The following is a 21980-nucleotide window of genomic DNA, read 5'->3' as shown; positions in this document are numbered from 1 at the left end:
AGAACTGTAAAGGAGAAATTACAAAACATTCGGAAAAATCTTTCTGTAACTTTATAGTTTTAGGATTTTTGACAAAGAATGTATTTATTCCTGTTATGCATATAATTTTGTATGACTAGACATTATTAATGAGATAGGTAAATATATAAATATACTTAGAATTGGATTAAACTGGTTTACATTGGATAATAAAAGTAAAATTTTAACATTTTGAGTTATTGAGTTATACCTAGTACTGGAATTTTGAAACAAAAAATCCATTAGTAATTTTCTAGAGAAGCATATTTAATCATTTTAGCCTTGAAACTGATGTTTCAAAATTAATTTCCAAAGTTTTAATGAAATTAAAAATTTAGTGGCCACCATAGTGTATTAAAAACTTATTCACAGTCACATGATTTCATATTCTGTATTGTTTTTTCATTTTCAGGTGTGTTAAGTAAGGTGTTTACTCAGAGAGGGCATTTGCTTCACAGTTTTATCAAAAATATGATAGCTCGAAAACACAAATCATTAATTACTTGTGTTAAATTCATTTTGCTTCTGCTATCTCATATTTTGACTTTAAATAAGACATATTTCCCACCAATTGTAAGTTTATTAAGAGATTGGTTTCTAGTGGAAGCTATTTCCCTCTGTATGTAAGGAACATCCACTTTGATATTCCTGTTTAGTTTTCTACAAAAATGAGTCATAGATTGGGAGGAAGAAGTATTAAGAGGATCCTTATCATATAGAATAGCTTCCTGGTGTTTAATGACTGTTAAACTGATTTGTTGAACACACACACACACAAACACACACACACACACACACACACACACACACACACACAAACACATAAATACTCTCTGACACACACTTAAATAACAGTGTTTTCAGGCTTTAATTTAAGCAGTGATTTAGTTAGCCCCAAAATGATTGATCTATTAGTACCTATTTGTAAGCAGTAATAAAATTTTGATAGGTTTGTAGTTCTCAATATAGAGGGAACTTCTGGCCATACTACAATGTTTCATCTTCAGAAAAGTAGTAACCATATTGACCACAACAAGGTTGATCAAAAAAAATATAAAAGATAAAAGATATAAAATATAAAAGATAGGAAGACATATCTTATGTAAATTATACTCTAATCTTAATTTAGGATTGTCCTAAGACATTTTTTTAAATGAGAGTTAAAGTATTTAAATGTGTTTTTGGAGCTCTATAATAGGAGACGGCTTGAACCACAGAGTGTCCAATGGGCCCATGGTAACTTTGCCTTTATTTTAATAACTTTGGAAACATAGAAATCAATTTATAAACTTAAGAAATGTGTAAATTGCTTAAGATTACATGTTGGCAGCCAAAGTACATAGATTGGAACTGAAAATAGACCCCCCGGCAGAGTTATTAATTAACAGGCTGGCAAGCCAAGGATGGGTAAGATTTTGCACAGAGCCTTACCAACCCAAGACAGAAGTGTATTGCCTTTGATAATGCATATTCCATAAGGCGTAAGGAAGACATTCTTATCAGAATGATCTAAGACAGGCTCAGTCTTGTTTATGAAATAAAAAAGGGGAAGAGGCTGAGATCTTTTGGGGCTACTTGGCAAGAATCTGACATGGGCCAAGGACAAGGAGATGGGCTGCTTGGCAGGAATATGACATTGGCCAAGGACACGAAAGTGGGCTTCAGGCAGGAATATGACATTAGGCTAGAACAAAGAAGTAATTTTAGGCAGGAATTTAAATCTTAGGCTAGAACAAAGAATTAATTTCAAGCAGGAATCTAAATCTTAGGCTAGAACAAAGAAATAGGCTTCAGACATGAAAATGACTTTGGCCTAAGACAGCAGCTCAGATATTTTGGTAATCCTGATAAGCCTCTAGAAGCTGTGATCATGGGAATGTTCACAGAATTTTGTTTATTGCCTTGTTTGTTCTTTGGCTATTTGTGTTTATTGTCTTGCTTGTTCCTTGACTATTTGCCTATTGTATTGCTAGTTCCTCATCCTTGAACTGACCTTAATACTTACATGCAATTAAAATGGTATAAAAGCAAAAAGGAGGAGGGGGGATGGAATAGGGAGTTTCTAGGGAGGGGAAATAGGGAAAGGGGATGACATCTGAAATGTAAGTAAATAAAAAAGATTTAAAAAAGGAAAAAAGAAACAAGGATTAAAAATGGAGAAAGTTAAATGAAGACATGAGATGGTGAAAAATAAAGTTCAGTATTTCATTTTTACAAAAAAAGATTATATTTTCTCATGGAGATCTTCATATGATTTTTACAGTGGAAGACAAATCAAGGCAAGTCAGTATACTATTTTCTTATACTCTACCTTTTATTGTCATAGCCAAGTGTCACAGATTACTTTTTGGCATTGGAAAGATATTGAACACTAGAATGACTTAAGAAGTAAATTTTGCCATTTGTAGAATTAAGATAGCTGTCTCTTCTTTATGAAGATTATCTATTATCCTACAGGAAGAGGATATGAAAGCTTAACATGGTTTTTAATCTATGAATGTGATCATATAGCTTCATGAGCAGCTAGCTGCAAAGGTATGACTTTCTAAACTATGAAATACTAGAAGCTATTATGAACACTTTTTTCATCTTTTTAGAGTGGCCTAATTACATTACAGAAAACAGCAAAAGTCACATTTGTAAAGCAGAGTGTAAAACACTTTTATTGATATACTGATACAATTATAGTATTCAAGTAACACAAGCTAGACTAGTACTCTCATTTGGTACTAAGGTTGAGGGTCAAGTGTAAAGTGTCTTGAGTACTTTAAATTTAGGCATTTACCCCACAATTTAGCACATTACTACATTAGTTTTGTGTGAGTTTCTTTGGCTTGCCCATAATCTACTCAGTTCTTCTAATATGGGAATCATTTGCTTAATGAAAAGCTGTAAGCTCATTGTTTGATCAAGTGTTTATCAAATTTTTACAAGATTTTAAGTTAATAGAAGAGATAAAAAGTTTTCTTTTCTATGCATGGTGTCTGACATACAGTGGACTCACAGTGACTGCAATGCTATCCTGATGAGCACTATCTTACTAGGACTATTGCCGATGAGTAATAATGTTACAATATGATTCAGATCTTCAAAATGAAAGTAAATATTGACCTCTAGGAATCAGGTTAGCTGTCTGAAGCAGGCATGGGTTTGTAAGAGTGAAATATTTATTTAGTATCCTCTTTCATTTTTTCTCCCATTTTTCTTCTGGACAGATGGTCCCCTCAAGTCTTGGTTTTCCTGCCAAACATACCAATTAAGGATGGAAAAATGTTCAAGGTACTGAAGATTCTGTTTAACAATTACTCAGATGACATTCAGGCTAAGTGATGCATATAGCAAAAGAAGAGCAAAGGGGCAGGGAGAGCAGAGGTAGAGGAAAGATCTGGGATTTTTTTTTTTTTTTTTTTTTTTTTTATAAAGCTCTAGTAGATTACTGAGAGTGTTTCTGTTTTCTTTTCATTCATGTCAAATCCATGTGAGTCACACATCATTAGTTCTCAGCTTTCTTTGCCTCATCTCCCATCTAGCAAATTATCTGCAGGTAGCTCTTAAAACTTTGCACACTGCGGAGTGCTTAATATCAAGTTTTAGGGTTACTATGTGTGAATAAAATACCAAATACCATTGATGCAATAAAAAAAAATAGACCTATGAGGTTACTGTGGTGGAGGAAATTGTGAAATAATTTTGTGAAGTAGCTATGCAGAATTCTCAATGTTCATCTGTGACTAACAATGGGACATCAGAAGAGAGAGAGATAAATCCTTACTTATTTATCATCAACTACTGTATTCTGCAGGATGGTAATGCCAAGGAAGTGATTTTGTTTGCAATGAGTTTATTAAGATAATTTCTGTGATGGATGCTGTTCTACACCTTCTGGGTTACTTCAGGAAAGAAATCAATCACAGTCTGAAGCTATAGCACTAGGCCATGTTCATAAAAATATTGCTATAAATCAATTAAAATGATTTTTAACCTTAACTAAATTGAACCTAATATAATCAATAGAATACATTTTTTCCACTAAAGAATTGTTATTGTATCATTTGAATTTAGCAAAGTCAAAATTGTTGAAACAATGTGCTTCACACAAAAAATGCCAGTTTATAAATATCAACATTATAACCATTATAAATAAGATTGAAAAATGAAAAAAAAAATAGTAAATTGAAATCTTATCCCATGTTTCCTGTGTGGACACCTGCTTCTTTCCAAAAAAATTTAATGGAGATTGATAACGTAGTCCAATGTGAATAATTACCGAAAGTGGAAAGAACTTCTTATTATTCAATATAGGAATAAATGGGTTGGCTGGACTTTGATGGACACATGCCTTTAATCCCAGCACCCAGGAGGCAAGCAGAGGCAGGCAGGTTTCTGTGAGTTTAAAACTAGCATGATCTACAGAGTAAATTTTAGGACAGCCAGGGCTACACAGAGAAACCTTACCTCAAAAAACCACACACACACACACACACACACACACACACACACAAGAAATAAAAAAATTAAGGCTCACAGTTTCAAGCTAAAACATTTTTGTTGTTTTTTAAACAAATTTTGTTGCTACAAGCCTTTTAGAGGATATCTGGTATGGCAAAAATGAGTTCATTTATATTTTTGATGTGCATTTTATATTTGCAAACACACATATTATGAATGGATGCTTCCTATACATGTGCATGTATATAGTATATCTAAAACATTTATATAACTACAATAATTAAAAAACATATGTTAAAGTTGTAAAAAATTACACTAAAAAATGACAGAGTGACTATATAAAATTACTTCATGTTTGAAATTCAGTTCTGATGCTGAAGAGAATAAACTTGGCTTTATTGAAATATTTCCTAAAGAAATATATATATATGTATATATATATATATATTTACAATCATATAAAATATCACCTAAGCTAAGTAGTATACAATAAGTGTTATTAACTTGTAGGGCAAGGCACTGAATTGTAAAGCACATTCTCCCTAGAATGATTTCATTTTCTGCAGAGTTCTATAATCATAGGAGGTACTGAGATTACAGGGGAAGTATTCTCTATCTCTTTTTCTTGAGTCTACAGTGAGCCATCTTTACCACAACAGCTATACTTTTCGTATTTGTGTGGCCTAATAGATCTGGCTTCCTAAAGTTGTTTGCAGTTGTTAATTTGTCTGTAGAAAATGGAATCTCTATGTCCACAGTCTCAAAAATATGGATTTTTCTTATTCTAAGTCAATAATCATTAAAGATAAAAGTGTGTGTAAATGCCAATTGTTTTCTATTTAGGTTAGCTTTGCCATACTCAATATGTTCGGTATAGTTGTGTTCAAGTACAGTAAAGTCATCTTGATATTGAATATGCAGTGTACATGTACAACACTTTCAAGGAAAAGTAAATTTCAACAGCATACAAAATACCATGTTTTATTTCAGATGAGAGCTGTTGTAACCATGAAATATGTTTGCCATTTGTTTTTCTATGATATAATCTCCCAAGAGTGCAGGAGTCATCTATGTCATAGTCCAGGGTCTATCCCTGTGCCTGGCACATAGCAGACGCTCAGTAAGTATTTATGAATGAATAACTGAATTTCTCAAACAATTTTATTTAACAATTACATACATTACAACATTATATCAGCATATTATCATAGCATACAAAGGGAAGACAAAGTAAATTCAGCAACACTATACCCATTTAGACGAGAAGTCCGTGATCTCCAGTGCTCATTCTTAGCTTGCTCAGTATCTAGAGCTCTGTATCAGACTCAATGCAACATCTAGCCAACTCCATCTGTATTGAATTTTTTTCAATTGAATATGGTGGGATTATTACATGCAGTTATCAGTATCTTATCAGCTAAAGGTAATCATACTTCTTTCAAAGTAGTGGAGGTGAAGGGATTGTCCTAGATTCTAAACTAATGTTTTCAACAGAATCAAGTTCAATGAACACTTTAAGGGAGAGGGCTCTAGGGTTTTTTTGCTTTGTTTTGGCATTATGGAACAGATATGCAGTGGAAAATATCAAGAAGATGATTTCAATGAAGATGACAGTTATATGACAGACATATCATATTCACTATTTGATAAGAAAAATATTCATGTCATCACTGTCAAGCAAACAGAATTTTACATATATATTCATATATATACATATATATACTCACACACATATGAATGAAGCAATTTCTTTTCAGTCACCTTTTTACTTATTTTTTGATATCATGCTTCTTAAAAAGTAGCCATGCTTGCAAAATCAATTTAGTAATTGGATACTAAGAATTATAAATCCCAACATTCATAGCAGGCTAAGGGAAGAAGACTCCAATTTATACCCTTAAAATATATAATACATTCATTTCACAAAACAGGCAACAGTTTAAAATATTCTAAATCAAACAATTTTATATATATATATATATATATATATATATATATATATATATATATACAAAACAAGCACAGAATTTAGAGTTTTACTTCGAAAAAGTCTACCCTCAGAAAGCCAATCATATACAACAACTTCATTTTATGACATGGGAATGGGCATATCAGAATCACTACTTTATCTTTTTCAACATCCACTTTCTTGAAAAAGATAAGGACTGAAGATTAATTCTTATTTTGTTCTAACATCTCACAAAAGTCACACATAGACATATATTTTAAAAAATGTTTTCTAGTAGTACAGATTTGGTTATCCAAGAAGAATCCCACATGAATAACAAACTTAAATTTAATACTCAGAAGAACAAGACTCGAGCCTTAGTTAGGAATGGTCGAACAGCGCAGAACTCTTGTCTTTCTTGGTCAATTTCTTAAAATAGGATTCTTCATCAGAGGCTGAAAAGAGGAGGACTGTACTGAAGTATGAATTTCCATTACTGTGTCTTTTTTTAAGGAAAAGAAATATATATGCATACATATCCTACCTTTCAAATCCCATGCAAATATTACATAATTAAGTCAGAAAGTTTATACAAACACTGCTGTTGGTGCGTTTTGCATTCTAAAATAATCAACTTTTAATCAGGGCTTGTCAAATTACACTAAATTTCTAACTGGTTATCCAACAGAGACATAACGGATTGCAATAGACAAATGTTTCTCTTTGTTATTTTTATACTTTGATTTTTCAGTGTCAGTTTTAGAAATATCTTGACATTACTAAGGTCTAAAACTAGAAATTAAAATTTTGTAAGCTAAAAGTTAATTTACACAGTTTTCCACTTCACTTAAAGTAAGAGTTTCTATGAATAATTGTTAATATATTTTGCCTACAGAAAGAGTTAGCTGAGACTCAATGATCTTAAATGAGATATATGGGTCACCGATTGTTGATCTCCTTTGAGTACCACCAATTATAAAGGGCATGCTTGTCTTTTATATATATAACTTTCTACTATTGAAAAGCAATTCTATGAAAATCTCCTTAAAATAGGAGATAAAATTAAAATAGGAGATAAAATTAAAATAGGAGGTAAAATAAAATTTAGAGCATTTTAAATTTTATGGCAAGTTCAAATAAAAAAAATCACATTTTTCTTGATTTCCTAGAAGTTCATTAAATTATGTATGTATTTCCTACTGGTCATGAGAAAAATAATCGGTGGGTGGAAATGTTTCTTTTTTACATTAAAATAAATATCAAACAAAATCAATTTATCAGGGATTCAGTTATAAAAAAAGGTACTCATTAAAATCTTCACATTCACGTTCTTGTGATTAGAAACAGACAAAGCAGATCACTCTCCCATGATAACCTGGAACAGCCATTTAAGCGCCATTAATGATTATTTCCCTTGATGCTTTTGAAAACACTGAGAACATGGCATTTCCACCTGATGGTTTTAGGATTCGATTGGTGCTTGGCTTCCTCACTTTGCTTGTTCAGTGTTGGGGGTCTTAGAATTTCAAACATTTCCGACTTCAGTTTCACAGTCTCAATTTTTAATGTCTGAGTCAATTTCTTTCCCCAACAAAGGCATTGCAAAAAAAAGTAATGCAAATAAGGGCAATGAAAAAGCTGAGTGTGTCCAAGCTTGGGACAGATCTATTCAAAGCTTCAATAAACTTGAGGGGTCAGAGCTCTCAAGTCACAACTAAGATTCAGCCTGGAACCCCTCTGTTCATCACAGCCAGAGAGTTAAATTTGCCTGTGGACAAGACGGAACACTATAAAGCATACACCAAAACTCACCATAATTGTGGTTACAACCACTGTTCTGTTCTCGATAGCTGCTGTGTCATTGCCAAGAGTAGGCACATCTTGTATCAAGACTAATTTGTCCATATCATTCCAGTAGCCAACCTGTCAGACAGAGAAGCTAATTGAAAACACACCTTAGAAGTTCTCAGTGGAGTCCTCCTTGCAATGGTTACTGCTACAATTAGGAGAGTGTCGAAAACAAACTTAAAACATAGACACATTAAAAACTGTCTTTTAAAAATTCAGAACTTTATGTTTTGAGAATTTAATAGAGGAGCATTATATATACATTACCCCTGACATTCCCTCTCTCCACAGTCTCCTTCAGGGTTCTTGAAAATTCACAATCGCTTTCTTAGTTATTATTGTAGCATATATACACACATACAGCCAACCTACTGATTCTTTTTAGTTTTGCTCATATGTACACAGATCCAAGGGTAACAACTTGGGACTGGACAACCTTTATGGGAGCTCATCTATGGAAGAAATGGATTCTCCTTTTCTCAGCAAGTATTGACCTCCTGCATCTCTTCATCTAAGGGTGGGCTAAGTGGCCCTTCCCCTGCCCATGGTGGCATGACAACTGGTGCTGTCATTGTGCTGGTCTTGTTCAGGCAACCCTATTGCTGAGAGTCTGTGTATAGCTTTCCTGTTAAATGAGGAAGACAAAATGTCACAGAAGGTATCCTCATCCTTTGGCCCTTAAAATCTTTCTGTCCCTTCTTTCAGATATCCCCAGAGCCCTAGGAGTAATGGTCGCACTGTAGAACTTTAAGTTAAAACTTATGTGATGTTGAGCCAGTTTTCTTATATGTGTTTGTTTACCAAATTCACAGTCATGAAACAGTCAAAGGAAGCAGTGATCTGAATGAAAGAGACACAGAGGGAACCTCAGGTACGTTGATCTTCTCATCTGCAGACACAGGCTAGCATTGTTTATACAATCTCATCAAGAAAGCTACAGACCACACACTAAAATTAGCACCCATATTGCAAGCAAAACACTTAAATTTGTTATCAGTAATCTATAAATATGTTTTTGTCTTGATATTATGCAACCGCCACATGACAATTCATTTTCTGAAACGTTAACTGCATCACAGATGGGTATTAATGTGCGATATTTTCATTTGCAAAGCTTACGTTTTAACTTGTTCTTTGACTTTAAATGTTGTATTATTTGAGGCTACAGAAATGGCTCTGTGTGCAAGACTGCTGGCTAAGCAAGTGTGAGGACCTAAACTCAGATTCCTAGCACTCATGTAAGGCATTGCATGGCTGTGTATGTGATGGTAGCCCTGCTGTAGGAGGGGAGTGAGACAGGAGGATTTCTGGGGTTTCTTAGCTATTGATTTATTTAGCTCCAGGTTTGGAGGAAGGCTTGTCTAAAGAGAATGAGTGGGAAGTGACAGAGCAGAACACCCAAGGTCTTTGTTACCTGTACACACTAGTGTGCACACATCACAGACGTTCACACCCTAGCATCTCATGGTATTTTCTCATTTGTAAATCAAATACTTCTACATAAAATAAATCAAGAAGTGAGTGCCTTACAAAGTACTATGACAATGGAATATTACTGGAAACTGGGGATGAACCAATTGGCTTTTACGATTGGAGGATAATGATGGTTACTATGCACTCAATGCCACCTTTCCTGGGCACATCTCTCTGTGCTATGTTATTCTATGCCTGCTAAAGTTTGTGTGCACAGTGCTATTGAGATTGTTGCTGTTATTGTGCATGTTTTTGATAAGAAGATCTTTTGCGGAAGTGAAACAAATTGTCCATGATTACCATCCAGTAGGGTGAGAATTTAGAACTGAAATGTCAGGAGCTATCATAGAACAAGCATATAGCTAGTAGGTAATCTTCCTGAAATGACTTGACTTTAGATTATATCTATGACGAAGCTCTGATAGGCAAAGACCAGGAATAAATCATTTTAGGAAAGATTATTGCTGTTAATATGCTTTTCCAGTTATTATTAAACATATATAACAAGTATTAGTCCACACCTTTTGAGCAGATCTCTGCAGATCTATGAAGATGTACTACTGTTTTGTAGTGATGCTATATATACAAATGATGACTTCTTAATTCTTAATGATGATCCTATTACTAAAATTATATCAGTGATTGTTAAGCTTTTTTACAGTGGGACTGCTATTAGGTCCTTTTTTGATAGTCAAAACTGCAATGAGAACTCTGTCAGTCTCCCAAGTGTCACCAGTTAATTGCCTCTTAAATAGTAACTAGACTTTTTACTACTCAGAGCACATTCCAAGAAGTTGTAAAACTATTAACCAAATGTCATAAAAAGGGAACTAGCGATTTATTATAGGTGCCAGGACAGAAGATAAAATATTGACCGGGTTTATCTCTACAAAACTTCACTAATAACTTAGTTATGGTTTTTAACTTTCAGTAAACCTGTGGAGCTGAGACAGGTGATGGATGTTTAGCCAGACAGTTACCCCTAATGGATATGCATACGACCATTCTCTGTTGTAAACTTCTGTTTCAATTTATGATTTGATTTTATGTATGAACTTGTGATGAACTTTGTAACATGTGATCATGTATTTTGAAAGATGTGTAAGTACTGAGGACAAAGAGATGAGAGAAATATTTTTCTCTATCCCTCTTATGATCTTTCTGATTTCCCCCCTTTTCTTAAATAGCTTTCATAGAAAACTTTTAAAAACTTTGTCATAAAGTCTACAATCACATTTCAAAGTGCTGCATTTTCTTTCTGTGACTTCTGACTAGCATTCTGAAAGCTGGAGTTCCTGCAGAGATAGAACAAAGGCTATTTTACTTAATCCCTTGCTGTTTTAGGATGAGGTGCTAAGTTGCAGAGACTTGCAGTTTTCTGGCCTCAGAGGAATATAGAAGGCAGGCCAGTCACCATAGCAAAGTAACTTAGATGAGTCAACTTTTAATTATTATACAGCAACCCTAAATATCTTGTGAGACAAAAGTCTTATGGTCCAGCAACATTCTTCCTCCTCTGCTGCTTCAAGAAACATTGACATGAAGGAAGACCCGGCCAGAGCTTGTCCTTGGCACTGAAGCCTGTATGATATCAACTCCTTACATTTTTGCTTGTATGTTGAATGGCTTGCAAAAGTGAGTACTCATTTAATGTTTGCTAGGCTTTATTAATAATATATCTAAAGCTCAGATCCCCAGGGAAAATCTGTGTACTTGTTCACATATTTGTATTCAATGTTTGATCTACTGTGGCCTATAGGGATTTCTTGCTCTGTCAAGTGTCTTACATCCCATATTAGTATTTAAGAGGATAGTCAAACAATGAATTAATATTGTCAAAGAGAGGTAATAATTCACTAGTGGTACATCCATAACTCAAAAAGAATAGGTAAAGCAATAATTTACTTTCAACTGTCCATGTACATTCATTTTTAGAGGACACGTCATGAAAACTAAATGTGGGAACAAATATTAGTTTTCCACGATAGTACCCAGTATAAAACCTAATATCAGTAAATAAACATTTAACATTATGATTTCATGAACCTATGTAATTGTAGCTCTGGAGCACAGCCTCTGAAGCTTGGGGTGCTAAGCCCATGATAAGATGATTCCAGTTATCTAGGGTGAGTCTGGTTCAGAAAACCTCAGGCTTTGACATAATAAGATGCTGAATCAGGGTTCCAGCTGTGGAAGTCAGACAAGTGCTGGGTTGCCTCTCTGATCTATGCTCAAAGTGCGCTTGCTCCCTTACTGGCAAGAATTCAGTTTACAAGAACGATTGCTCACTGGTCAGACACACTGCCTAGTCTCACCAGCCCAGTGTTTCTCACACTAGCTGGCTCATTTTTAAGTTTAATATTCTCGTTACAATGCCTAGCTGATCACTGCTATTGGGAAAACAAAGACAGACAAGCCTGCATCATTTGACTTTTAAAAATCTTGGATGCATGTCAGCTGCATGTGAAGATGTTTGTGCATCCTTCCAATTTATTTTCTACTTTCTCCTTGAGAGTCCATAGTTCTTGCTATCATTGTGGTTGAATAGGCCAAGATTCAGTAGTATAAATAGCCCACCTGTTTCCTCTTCTTGTTCTTTTCATTTTTATTAAGAGCCATTTGTTTAGTCATAGTCACTGTTTTGTAAGATAGAAGATCATCTTTTGCATTTAAAAACGTTTCTGCTTAGTTGACCAGCTCTGCATGGTCAGCCAGTTTGTTGCATAAAAGGAAGTTTGCCTCTCCTCTCTCTTCCTACAGAGAGGTCAGCAGTTTTATTGGCCTATGGAGTACTCTGTCAGCTCCATAGTCTGGTTGGCAATTTTTTAGAAGAGTGGCTCCCAGGCATTTCTTCTTGGGAGTTATGTCTCCTTCCTTTAGTCAATAAGCTTGCTAATGTGGCTCATGAGATGTCGCCCAATTCCCTCACTCCCTGATTTAAATAGGTTGGCCAAAACATCTTATGTATCAGCTGGAAGACTGCAGGCAAGGAGATGATACCTCGAGCCCAAGAAGGGAGAGCTGTGTTGTGCAGCAGCACTTCTCTCTCTCTGTCTCTCTCTCTCTCTCTCCCTCTCTCCCTCCCTCCCTCTCATTCCCTCTCCCTCCCTCTCCCTCCTTATCTCCCTCTCTCTCTTACACACACACACACACACACACACACACACACACACACACACACACACATACAACTTCAGATTTACATTTATGTGATAGATAAGAGCAAAACATTGGGAAAACCATTGCTACTTCCATACATGCCCTGACTGGCCTGCTACCAAGACTTTTCCACCATTCCTGCCTCTGTTTTATCTACCTATCTAATCTCTAACTCTACAGCTAATTTTAAATCTCACATCCTCTCCTCACTACAGCCTGCCTTGGTGATATTCCCCCCTCCCCCATCTGTGAGTGTTTTTTTTTTTTCTTTTTTATAATGTCACATGCCTTTTTCTTTAATGTTTGAGTAGATTGTATATCCTAGCTTTCCTAAAACAAAATTCTTCAATCAGGGTCTGTTCAGGCAGAGCATGGTATGGGAAGGTTCTAGGATTAGGACACATGTGAACCATTTTTTTTCTACAAGATTCATAACTATCCCTTATTAAAACATAATTTTCTCATTTAAGAGAAACAAACAGTAAAATTGAAGTTATAGGCTGGCTATAAAGATTGCATCATATAAAGCAATATGTCTGATGCTTGGGACAGAGTAGGGCTTCCAAAAATTGTAGCTATAATATTAATTAAAATATTTCTCAAACAGCCAAAATGTTTTTAAAAAGGATTTTAGAAACTAACTTTAACAACTCTTTTTCTTGGCATCCTAGACAGTCCTACAGAACAGGTAAAGTTAAGAATCCTCGGTATCATGTACTATATAATGCTTAAAATCACTTACTGTTGTGAGCCACAGTGAGACAATATGTCTTCATTACATAAAGCTGAGCCCAGAATCGCTCTCTTCCTTCTTCTCTCTCTGCTTTTTTTTTTTTCTTTTTGATATTTTTATTTATGCTTCCAATGTTGGGATCAATTGCATGTATCATGCCTGATGCCTAGCTTAACTCAGCTTCTGGAGCTTACTAGTATAGGTGAACACGGGAGTTAAAAAATTGCACAAATAATAAGTTTCTGAATCTCCAATGATAACCAAAATGTATAGTAAATTGAGGTTTTTGCTGGAAGCACCTGTTTATTTTGCATTATGTGACTTCACTGCAGTCTTGATTTTGAAATACATAATATACTTTGTACTACAAGCTCTAATTACCATGTGATATTAATGCACGCTCCCTGAAAAACCTTGGCTCAAATTTAAGAATACTGTATGCTAGTTATTGCAGTACTTTTTCTATACATACAGAAGTTTTTGATCTTTATGGAAATATATGATTTAGTCATGGATATCAAATACTATTTTCTACCATCATTCCACAGCTTGTAGACATCAATTTAGAATATCTTTTCTATTGTGTTAGAATGATTTATTTATTTATATACACAGATTTTTTAAGATAGGATTCCATGTCTTTAGACTGACTTCTAACTAGTGCATCATTGAGGATGTTCTTTAACCCCTGATGAAGTTGCCTCCCAAGTGCTAGGGTTGCAGTCATGGTCTCCCATTCCTAGATAATACATGGCTTGATTTTCAAGGTTTTTTGATTAATCTGCTTATAGATTTTTCACAAAAATTGGATGCATTTTAGTTCAAAGATTAGGATAAGATTTACAACAATTTCCAAAATCCTTTTAAAACATAGGACATCTTATCCTTGAAATATACTTCTGCCATTTTGTACTTGATAGTTATGTGATCCAGTGTTCTTAGCTGTCACATGTACAGAATCAAAAAGTGTTATCACTTTCAGACTAGATTTAATTTTTTCATGTAAAATGATCTGGCACATCTAGTTCATTAATAAAGATAAATGATGAAATTATAGCTATACTAAAATTATTCTAAGTATAATAAAGTTCTTTGTGAGTTATAATCTGTAAATGTCTAATTTGTCTACCTTACATACCTGGATTCACATAAAATGTTTCAGGTAGAAAGTAGCCTTGAGAGGAAAAGTTTAGGCAATTCTGATGTAGACTACTTTGGGAATGCTAGAGAGGACATATGATAAGAATCCTCACATCTGAGATCTCTAGAACTGCTTTTCTGTGATGCTTAGATTTAATTGTCAACCTGTTACAACCAGAAGGACTGGGGAAGAGACTTTCAATGAGGGATTGTCTAGATCAGGATTATCTTAATTGATATGCAAAGAACCAGTTCTTTGAGGGCAGCTCAACTTCCTAGTGAGGGGCTCTGATCTGTATAAGTCTGGGATAGTTGAGCTGAGCACACATGCAAGCAAACAGTATCCATATATTTGTCTTTCTTGACTGTGATTATCATGTGACCTGCTTCAAGTTCCTGCCTGTACTTGCAGTCAGTGATAAACTGTAACCTGTAATTCAAAAAAGAAACAAACCCATTCTCCTTTTGGGTGTTTTGTCATAGTAACAGAAGCAATGCCAAGATACATTCTAAGTATAAAACTCTTGACCTAGCACTTTCCTGAACTCAGGTGTTTTCTTTCTCAGCCCAGAAATTGTCTTTATTTTATCTTCTATTTGCTTTCCTTTCCTCAGTTTCATTTGCCTGATTAATTAGAGAACCAACAATCTGTTTAAAGTACATCTATTCTTTAGCAGGGTCTCTTTGTATTCTTTCTAACGATTCAGAGATCATACATGGACATGCATTGTGTTCTTTTCTGTGGAGTGCATTTTGTTTCCAAAATTTGTTTGCCAAATTCCCCTTGCCACATTGCTCCAATTGTGAGTTATAGGGTATAATGAAAAATTAATTGTTTCATTTTGTCACATCATTAAACATTAAACATATGATACAACCATAGACTATCAAGAAAATACTATGTGTGAGTGTCACTTAAAAATAAAATTTAGAGTATCAAGCTTTTTTTTCTCCTATAAGCCTTTAAGAGTGTCACATGAAAATAAGAAAAAAAATTTTTTTTCAGTTTCAGTTGCAGCTCACCTTTCGAGGTCCTGTGCTTTTTAATTCAAACACATCCATTGTGTAATTAACTCTACGTCCATAGTGGTCAAATTGAACATTCCCAGTCAGTCCTTGAATTCGAACCTGTGAAGGGAAAAGAAAACACACATATACTCGTTAGGAGTTTTACTTCAGGGAAGCCTTCACTGCTAGTCTAAGGACCATAAAGGGCTGTTAATTAAACATTACAATCAGCTCTCTGGAATGTCATTGAATTCTTGAGCTACTGAGATGGAGCCTTGAGAAAGCATATAAATGGATATTAAAAGTTATTTTGCTCTAGACCTAAAAGATGAATGTTTTTTATGAATGTTGTATTACAAAGTTTCATTTTAATTAACATAATTCTTTCCCAATATTAAAATATCCTTTATAGAACAGAAATTTTATTTGGTTAGAGTCAATCTTTAGTTTTAGTTTTTTAATATCCTCTCACAGCACATTATATACCTAGAGTTCCTATGACAGATCATATTCTTCTGGCTAATACTGAATAACATATGAAAAGCTAAAAAATACATCATTTGAAGTATCCAAGCACATTGGATTCCAAATTACCTTTTGATTCCCATTTATTTTATTTATGCTTTGAATTAATCACATTTCAGATAAATTAATCACTTTATGGAACACCAGTTATGTAAAATATATCATTTGTATGAGCATGAAAGCATAAAATTAATCATTTAATTCAAAGTTAAAGATGCACTGAAGTAGTCCTTAGCTCTGCCAAACATTTCTTCTCCTTCCTCTACAATTTAGGTTTATATTCCCTATACTCCTTGTGGATGATGAGGGTAATGACCCTTTCTGATGTAAGTTGTAGGCAGATATGAGAACCATTATTGAATTGAACCATTCAATTGCCATTCCAAAACTTTCCTACAACAACTTATTCATTCAAAATGGCAGCTGTTCTGCCAGGCTGGGTCCTTGAGTGATTTTATGGAACACTGGGCTCTTGTTAACCAAGTGTGTCTACACTGAGCAACTTCATTGTTTTAGGCTTTTATTGATTCGTTGTTCCATCTTGACTACACATCTATATAATGAGTAACCATTGCAGTTCTAACTAAGATGTTTTGACACTGTTAAATGCTTGATATATTAGCATGGAAATTATGATAGACATTCATACTCAGATAGATTAGTCTGTTTTTAACATACCATTTTTACAAAAGTTCTTGAAATAAAGCAAAATTATGAGTTACCTGCTTCAGTGTTCTCTCCATATCAATTCCCTGGCCCCAGGGAGCAGCAGGGTTTGCCAGACAATCCCCGGCATTTCCTCTCCTTGAAATATCAATTTTCTGTCTTCTGAGACTTCGGAATGTTTCAGCCATCACCAGGACACCATCGTAAGTGAGAGCAGAGGTGTACTGATCATGTTTAAAGGCGTAGAAAGGCAAAAGTTAAAGTCTAGCACAATGAGAAAGCTTGTACCTCTGCAGGATTATGACAAAAACTTCATCTTTCTCAAGAGCTAGCATGTTACTGATAATTAATTGATGATGGCTTTGGAAATGTCTTGTTTAACACAAAGACTGTATGGCACATCATATAACTCTAAGTTTAAAGTAGAAAAGTCACCCTGAAAATAGAGACCCTGAACGACAATTTTCTATCATCTGCAGGAAGAAAGGCCCCAGGTTGTGATTTTATGTTGTATTTCAGTATAAACAGGTAGAGAATGGATACTGCAGGCTGTCTTGTTACATCCTGCATTGCAGTGGCTTAGCTCCAGGAGGGCTGTTCTTTTTTTTTCTTCTCCCTAAATGCCTAACAGTGTTCCTAGAGATTTGCTTTGCATTCATTGACTTGAAATATCTATGTTATCCTCCCAGAGGAATTGTGTGATGTTGAGAAATGCAATGCTAAGGATATTTTATTCAACTTCAATAGAGTTTGTACCTATCATCCAATGAGTGTGTTCAATTTGATGGGTTAACTATTGCTCTAACTTTCCATCCCACTATCAAGGCAGATATACAAAATATAAACCATCTGTGTTCTGATGACTGTCCATGTAACCCTTTGAGAAAAGAGTAAGCCCCTGGGCAAGAGTGTTAATGTAAAGTAGGAAGTGAGGGAAGATGAATAGAAAATTGTGACTCGGGTAAATTTTGGCAATGTTTGATTAGAGACTTTCTAAACACATGGGAGATAAGACATAGTATTCATCAACTACTAGTCATGATAATAACTGCGTTATCTGCTTCAGGAATTCCATACAACTAACACTGTTTACATCTCCATCAGGGGTACGTTTATGCCATGCCATGTGTATCAGGGGATAAACTTTTTTTTTTTTTTTTTTTTTTTTGCCTGCAAATGAAAAAAATCCATTTGGAATTGTGAATGTAGAAACTAAACAGAAACAATATGATTAGTACAGGAAGAGAAAACCTAAAACTGCATGAATTTCAAGAAAGCATTGTTAAGTAGTAGAGGAAATGAACATGAACCTTGTATTAAAAGGATGTAAAAGAATCACGTAAAATAAGAGCATGCAGGATACAGTATCACAGAAATAAGCAAAGGCCTGTTCCCTCTTAGTTACGATGGAGTAGCTGAAGGAAAAGAAGCAAATTGGTGCACTAAAGATTAATGAGCTTTCTTTCTTGCTCTACCCAACATGTCTCTGAGTAGAAAAGCCTCCAAAGTTATCTTCTTCCAAGGCAAGACAATAAAAAGGAGAAATAAAGACGCTTCCCCAAAGACCTAAAGGACAAATGATAAAATGTATTGCTGGTTTGCCAGGATCAAGAGATAAAAAAAAAAAAAAAAAAAAAAAAAGAAAAAAATATATAGGCCTTTTTTTCAAAGCAAGGAGAATGAAGCCAAGGGGAGACGGTAAAAAACCAGACAAATTTACTTTCTCCTGTAGAAAAAGGAAATGGTGTCGCACAGTGGGGTGCAGTGCAAAGCAAACAGCCAGCTGGAAAAACAAAAGCCGGGAATTTAATAGGGCACAAGAGCTGACAGAAGCTTAGACTATAAACTGGCTTTACCTTGTCAAATGCTCCAACTCTTTCTCATGTGCCTTATTATAGTACAGTGTAGGAAAGCATTTTTATGGATACCGAGATTTCAGATGACATGTAAAAAATATATATTAAACAAACATATCATTTGTGTGCAGCTTTAAAACTACCTCTTAGCCAGGAGATATTTTCTGTCCTACACATCAATCAGAATGAAGAGGTGAATTCTGCTTTTCAACATTTGTATGTATAGAAGACAAACACAGGCAGAATCAGTATTCAGTAGAGAAAATTGGACTTTGAAAGGAAAGAACTAAAATAAAGTCAAGTTCTGTTACTCCTAGGTTTATAGAATATAAAATATATGTTACAGAGCACAAAGCAGAAAAATAAAAGAGTATTTGTTTACTGAAGCTGTTGTGAGGTTGACTATTCATTACTACCTGGCAAGCTGTCTACAAAACCCACTGGCTAAGAAATGTGAAAATGTGAAGGTTGGTAGTGCGTGGCAATTACAGGAGTTTACAGAAGACAAATACTAAGTACACTAAGTCTTGGTTGAGAATAGCAGAATCTAATATGGAACATATAAAGGAAGATCATGGAGAAAGTGAAACTTGAAATGAACTTTGGAATAGATGGATAGTGCAGATAAAGGCAAAGGACTATAGAGGTGACACCTACACTTGGTGACTGACACCTATACTTACTTGGTGACACTGACTAAAGAGACAGTTCTGTTTAGCTGGGGCATCAGAAAGGTAGCAAAAATCCTGAAATCAAAAGGACATTTGTTCTCATATTTCATTATTATTAGTGATTATTATTTCTTTTCCTGAAGGAAGGTGACAAGATCAGAGATCATGTGTTGATTCCTGGAGTAAACATTAACTAACTGAAATAGTATTCAGTTACTTATACCCAACCATCAACATTTATGGACTCTGGTTTTGAATTTTTTTACTTATTAACATTTATGTGCAACCATGGAACAGCTGGGGACACTATCTTTCCAGTTTCCATCTTTGCCCCAGAGTTGATCCTATGGCACATTTCTCTACACTTCAGTCCAGCCCAGACAGAGTTGATCTCCCAGGAGTGCTAACACAAATAAGATCACAGGCCTACAGGCTCACAGAGGGGACAAGTTACAGTCAGAGACAGTAAGAACATCTTACACCAGAGAGATAACCGGATTGTGAGAAGCAAGTACAAGAACATTAGCAACAGAAACCAAGGCTACTTGGCATCATCAGAACCCAGTTATCCTGCCATAACAAGCCATGGATACCCCAACATACCTGAAACACAAGATTCTGATTTAAAATCACATCTTATGATGAGGATAGAGGACTTTAAGAAGGACATAAATAATTCCATTAAAGAAATACAGGAGAACACAGGTAAACAGGTAGAAATCCTTAAAGAGGAAAAACATAAATACCTTAAAGAAATACAGGAAAACACAACCAAATAGGTGAAGGAATTGAACAAAACCATCCAGGATCCAAAAAAGCAAATAGAAACAATAAAGAAATCAGAAAGGGAGACAACCCTGGAGATAGAAAACCTAAGAAAGAGATCAGGAATCATAGATGCAAGCATCACCGACAGACCACAAGAGCTAGAAGAGATAATCTCAGGGGCAGAAGATACCACTAAAAACAATGACACAACTGTCAAAAAAATTGCAAAACACAAAAATCTCCAAACCCAAAACATCCAGGAAATCCAGGACACAGTGAGTAGACCAAACCTAAGGATAATAGGTATAGAAGAGAGTGAAGATTACCAACTTAAAGGGCCAGTAAATGTCTTCAGGAAAATTATAGAAAAAAACATCCCTAAGAAAGAGATGCCCATGAACATGCAAGAAGCCTACAGAACTCCAAATAGACTGGACCATTCCATTAAAGAAATACAGGAGAAAACAGAAAAGAAATTCCTTCTGTCACATAATAGTCAAAACACCTACTACAAAAGCCTATACTCAACAAAACTGGAAAATCTGGATGAAATGGACAATTTTCTAGACAGATACCAGGTACCAAAGTAAAATCAGGAGCAGATAAACCATCTACAACCCCATAACCCCTAAAAAAATGATAGAAGCAGTCATTAAAAGTCTTCCAACCAAAAAAGCCCAGGACCAGATGGTTTTAGTGCAGAATTCTATCAGACCTTCAAAGAAGACCTAATACCAATAATCTTCAAATTATTTCACAAAATAGAAACATAAGGAACACTAATTTGTTCTATGAAGCCACAGTTACACTTATACGAAAAACACACACAAAACCAACAAAGAAAGAGAACTTCACACCAATTTTTTTTATGGATATCGATGCAAAAATGCTCAATAAAATTCTTGCAAACTTATTCAAGAACATATCAAAACAATCATTCACCATGATCAAGTAGGTTTCATCCCAGAGACACAGGAATAGGTCAGTATATGGAAATCCATCATTGAAATTCTCTATATAAACAAACTCAAAGAAAAAAAATACATGATCATTTAATTAGATGCAGAAAAAAGCATTTGACAAAATTTAATTTCCCTCCATGTTAAAAGTATTGGAAAGATCATGAAGTTAAGGCCCGTAACCCAAACATAGTAAAACATTATACAGCAAACCAGTAGCCAACATTAAACTAAATGGAGAGAAACTTGAAGTAGTCCCACTAAAATTAGGGGCTAGAAAAGGCTACCCACTTTCTTCCTATCAGTAAAGTGCTCAAAGTTCTAGCCAGGGCAGTTTAACAGCAAGAGGAGGTCAAAGGGATACAAATTGGAAAGCAAGAAGTCAAAATAATAGTATGTGCAGATGATATAATAGTATACTTAAGTGACCCCAAAAATTCCACCAGAGAACTCCTACAGCTGACAAAACCATTTCAGAAAAGAGGCTGGATATACAATTGACTCAAACAAATCAGTATCCTTCCTAAACTCAAAGGATAAATGGGCTGAAAAAGAAATTATGGAAATGACACCTTGACAATAGTCACAAATAATACAAAATACATTGGTGTGACTCTAACTAAGCAAGTGAAGGATCTATATGACAAGAACTTTAAGTTCCTGAAAAAAGAAATTGAGACCTCAGGAGATGGAAAGATCTCGCATGTTCATGTATTGGCAGGATTAATATAAATAAAAATGGCTGTCTGGCCAAAAACA

At 34.8% G+C, this 21980-nt stretch overlaps 1 protein-coding gene across 1 annotated transcript in view; it reads right to left on the bottom strand.

The window, feature by feature from the left end:
• The window catches only part of Gria4 (glutamate ionotropic receptor AMPA type subunit 4), a 309909-nt gene that overhangs the window by 50192 nt on the left and 237737 nt on the right, over positions 1–21980 (bottom strand). Inside the window, exons 6-8 of the mRNA XM_076925900.1 lie at positions 17024–17214; positions 15792–15896; positions 8228–8338 (exon numbers count right to left, since the gene is read on the bottom strand). Of these exons, the coding sequence (XP_076782015.1) occupies positions 8228–8338; positions 15792–15896; positions 17024–17214 (407 nt within the window). The remainder of the gene's footprint in view (positions 1–8227; positions 8339–15791; positions 15897–17023; positions 17215–21980) is intronic.

This window comes from Arvicanthis niloticus, chromosome 27, assembly GCF_011762505.2.
Source record: "Arvicanthis niloticus isolate mArvNil1 chromosome 27, mArvNil1.pat.X, whole genome shotgun sequence".
NCBI lineage: Eukaryota > Metazoa > Chordata > Mammalia > Rodentia > Muridae > Arvicanthis > Arvicanthis niloticus.
The sequence above is the reverse complement of the archived record's forward strand: the minus strand, read 5'-3'. Positions and strand labels throughout refer to the sequence as shown.